This window comes from Drosophila virilis, chromosome 3, assembly GCF_030788295.1.
Source record: "Drosophila virilis strain 15010-1051.87 chromosome 3, Dvir_AGI_RSII-ME, whole genome shotgun sequence".
In the NCBI taxonomy this organism is placed as follows: Eukaryota; Metazoa; Arthropoda; class Insecta; order Diptera; family Drosophilidae; genus Drosophila; species Drosophila virilis.
The window spans coordinates 26,922,490-26,926,413 of NC_091545.1; the positions used below are offsets into that span (position 1 = coordinate 26,922,490).

The following is a 3,924-nucleotide window of genomic DNA, read 5'->3' on the forward strand; positions in this document are numbered from 1 at the left end:
GCATGGAGGCAACCAGCTCAACCAAGCTGAAGGTGTTGGTCAAATCCACAATCCATTCCTGCAAAATCTGCGTCATTCGAAAAAATGAAATTGCAAACGCAGCTCATGGGCGACTTGCCAATATAGCCAACATTCTCTCGGCCGTTTACTCACACAGGAGTCGATTTTACAGGCCCCTTCGATGTGAAAAATTACACAGGTCGAGCCTGTCTTATTACAAAGGGCTACGTGTGCGTCTTTGTGTGCTTCAGCACCAAAGCCAGCCACCTAGAAGCTACATCTGACCTGACCACAGAAAAATTCCTAGCGGTATTTGCGAGATTTGTGGTACGACGAGGTTGCCCAAGTCAAATGCATTCCGACAACGGCAAAACCTTCGTCGGAGCGGCCAAAGTCCTCTCACGCGATTTTGTAGAAGCGCTTAAGACTCAACTCCAGGCCACTTACAGTCTCAAGAAACTGTCCTGGAACTTCAACCCTCCTAGTGCACCGCATATGGGTGGCCTGTGGGAGGCAGGTGTAAAGAGTTTCAAAAATCGACTTTATAAGTCTACATCGACCTCCAAATACACCTTCGAAGAGCTTTCCACGCTCCTATCCAAAGTTGAAGCATGCATGAATTCAAGACCGATATCTCCAATGTCGAAAGATCCTACTGATCTCCTAGCTCTGACTCCCGGTCATTTTCTAGTCAGGGGTCCTCTACTTTCCGCCACAGAGCCAGAGATCAAGGAAAACGCCGCGTCCATCATCAACCGCTGGCAGCGATTGAAGGCTTTGCAACAACAGTTCTGTCTCCATTGGAAACATGAGTATCTTTTAGAGTTACACAAAAGAAACAAATGGTAAACTCCAACGCGAGACTTACAACGGGACGATCTAGTCATTATTAAAGAAGTTAATCTTCCAGTTAATGACTGGCGTCTAGGTCGAATCCAAACGACCTATCCTGGCGACGACCAAAGAGTCCGAGGGGTCAACGTGTTAACAGCCCGAGGTGTCTCCAAGAGACCTATCTCTAAGCTCCTGCTCCCGATCCTGCTCCCGATAGTCTCCATTCTCCATCCAGTAGAATCTCCAGTAAAGACTAGAATACTAGATAAATAGGTTTGCGGACCATCCGTATAAAGCCGCATCAGTAATGTCTATTATGTTTTTTTTCAATCTTTTTCACGTAACAGCACGATGTCTCCACGCCGGCAACGGAATCGTTCCGATGCCGAGTATGCCGAGGAGTCCACGCGCTGTGAAAGTGCCAGCGGTTCATGCGGCTGTCTCCAGAGAAGAGACTCCGAGTAGTTCTGGTCAACAAATACTGCGCAAACTGCCTGCCTCACCAACATTCCGGGGAGTCCTGTCGCCGCAAGGTCAAGTGCCGAAAGTGCCAGGGCGACCATCACATCTTGTTTCATTTCTAAGAAGCGCGTCGCATGCCATCGCGATCTCCAGAGCGATCCCAAACAATGCGCAGCACCAAGGCCCAAGCGCGACGCTCCGCGCCGCCTTCATCTGCTGGGTCCATCCCCTTGTCGACTTTAATGGAACACAAAAGGACAACCGTGCTCCCGAGAGCACTCATCCGACTTGGAAACGGCAAGGCGACCCGCGACAAACGGGCACTTTTAGACCCGTGCTGTCCGGTAAGTCTTATCGACGCATCCTTGGCAAGGCCTCCGGGCTATCCGTCACCCGCGTCGGTAAAGACAACGCATGCTCGGCTATTATAAGTTCCAGGACCTCTAGCTTCCAGCGAGAGGTTATCCTGCAGGTGATGCCAAATCTCCGGTATCGAACTCCAACGAAGCTCGTCAGCGAGAAACTAAACGAGCCTTTCAACAACGTTCGATTGGCAGACGATCACTGGTTCCAGCCGTAAATCTCCAATCTAGTTTTGGGCTCGGATTTACCCAGACTTTATTCTCAAAGGCGTCCTGCCGAGCCAATGCGGCGCACCACTGGCCCAAAACACGGTCTTCGGGTGGATACTGTCCGGCTCCTGCGCTCACCAGTAGGAACAGAGGCACTTCCCTCTCCCTTTTTCTTTTTGCAATACTGCAAGGCGGGCGGCATGTTCACACAAGAAGTGTATCCGGCAGTCGCTATCCAACCGCCATGTAACTCCGGAACCAGTACATGGAACATGAAATTCACCTCACTTACACTAATACATTGTAATGTACCCTGAAAATATAGAAGGAAAGAAAAAATAACCTGCAAGCGAACAAACGTGATTTTTTTCAAAACCTTCTTAAGTAAATTTGTGCAGAGCAGAAACGCTCACCCAACGATACAAAAATACGTAAGGTTCATCTGGAAGCCCTGCGGACGCCCTACTACATCACCTCCCAACCAGCTGGAATCCTATCGCCCCATTAGCCTCCGGCCTGCCTTTGGGAAAATTCTGGAGAGATGCACCCTTAGAAGGATCCTTGAAAGTGCGGAGATAAAACATGCAATCCCGAAGTTCCAGTTCGGATTCCGACGCAGGCATGGTACACCTGAGCAACTCCATCGGTAGTACATCCGGTAGTACTTCATGCTAGATAGTTTCCACAGAAAGCAGTATGCGGTGGCAGCATATCTCGACATTCAGCAATCTTTCGACCGCGTGTAACACGCAGGTCTTCTCTCAAAAATCAAGGACAAATTAAATCCACAGCTATTAAGCATTATTGCGAGCTTTCTAACTGAGAGAACCTTCCAAGTGCTGCAGGATGGCATAACCTCTCAAAGTAAACGCATAAACGCGGGAATTCCACGCGGCAGCGTTTTGGATCCCACGTTATATAGCCTGATTACTCATGATATGCCCACTGCAAATGCAAGCACACGAAATCATCGGCAGGACCTTTGCTGACGACACGGCAATCCTGGCTAGGAATAAATGTGTATACAAGGGAACTGAACTCCTGCAGGAGTACCTCAAACGATTTAAAAATTGGGCCTGTAGATGGAACATCGCAGTGAACCCTGGAAAATACGCCACTGTTACTCACACTCTGCGCAAGCACTCTTGCCCGGGACTGTTTCTTCATGGTGAACTTCTAGATCAATATAGCCAACATAATGGAGTCACTCTCGACAGACGACTTACATTTAGTAAGCACGTCTCTGCAGTAACAAGCATCAAATCAAAGATAAGACGAATGAGCTGGCTCCTCAATCCCAACAACAAACTCTCGCTCCGAAACAAAGTACTCATCTACAAGGTAATCCTTGCCCCAGTGTGGGGTGATGGCCTCTAAGTTTATGGTATAGCTGCAAAAACACATCTGAACAAAATTCGCATCATTCAAGCCAAAATTTTGCGCAAAATCACTGGAGCCGAATGGTTTATTCGCACACGCGACATCGGAAAGGACCTCAGGGTACTAATGGTGGGCGATGTAGTCAACAGGCAAGCGGCGAGCTACTCAACAAAGCTCCACAACCATCCTAACGTCCTAGAAAGGAACCTGCTAAGCAGGCGCAGAAGAAGGCGACTGAAGATGACCTACCCAACTTACCTAGTCGATCGATATATATAGGTCACAAACTGCAATGAATACCCCTAAACATGTCCCTGTAAATATACGTATATATGTCTAATTTATTAAACTTATTTTAAATCCACAATTTTCGTTAAGATAAGTAATTACGTCACTCTGATAAAAATTGCTAAAATAGAGTAACAGGATACCAGATCTGAAAATAAACAAAATTTTATAAAACAGAAAAATAACTAAAAAATGATTACATATGTCAATCAATTATTTGCTATAAAGGGCCCTATTCAAAAATTATTGAAATATACATAATAAAGGTTGGAATATATACTCGTCAAAACAAGAAATAAAATTCATTAAATTGTAACGTCATAATTTCTTATATTAACGCGCCGTGAGCGTGACCCTTTGATTTGAATTCCATGGCCTGCAGGCATTT

The 3,924-nt window shown here is 46.6% G+C and overlaps 1 protein-coding gene across 1 annotated transcript; it reads left to right on the forward strand.

Moving 5' to 3' along the window:
* The first annotated feature begins 351 nt into the window (after positions 1 to 351).
* LOC138911040 (uncharacterized) lies at positions 352 to 1,299 on the forward strand. The gene is made up of 2 exons (XM_070207921.1): positions 352 to 845; positions 1,182 to 1,299. Exons 1-2 carry the CDS (start codon positions 352 to 354, stop codon positions 1,297 to 1,299), a joined length of 612 nt encoding a protein of 203 aa, XP_070064022.1.
* Positions 1,300 to 3,924: the final 2,625 nt, after the last annotated feature.

Coding starts and splice junctions, on each gene's coding strand:
- LOC138911040 (XM_070207921.1), top strand. CDS start 352: ATGCATTCCGACAACGGCAAAACCTTCGTCGGAGCGGCCAAAGTCCTC. Junction 846..1,181: donor TTACACAAAAGAAACAAATG/GTAAACTCCAAC, acceptor TTCACGTAACAG/CACGATGTCTCCACGCCGGC.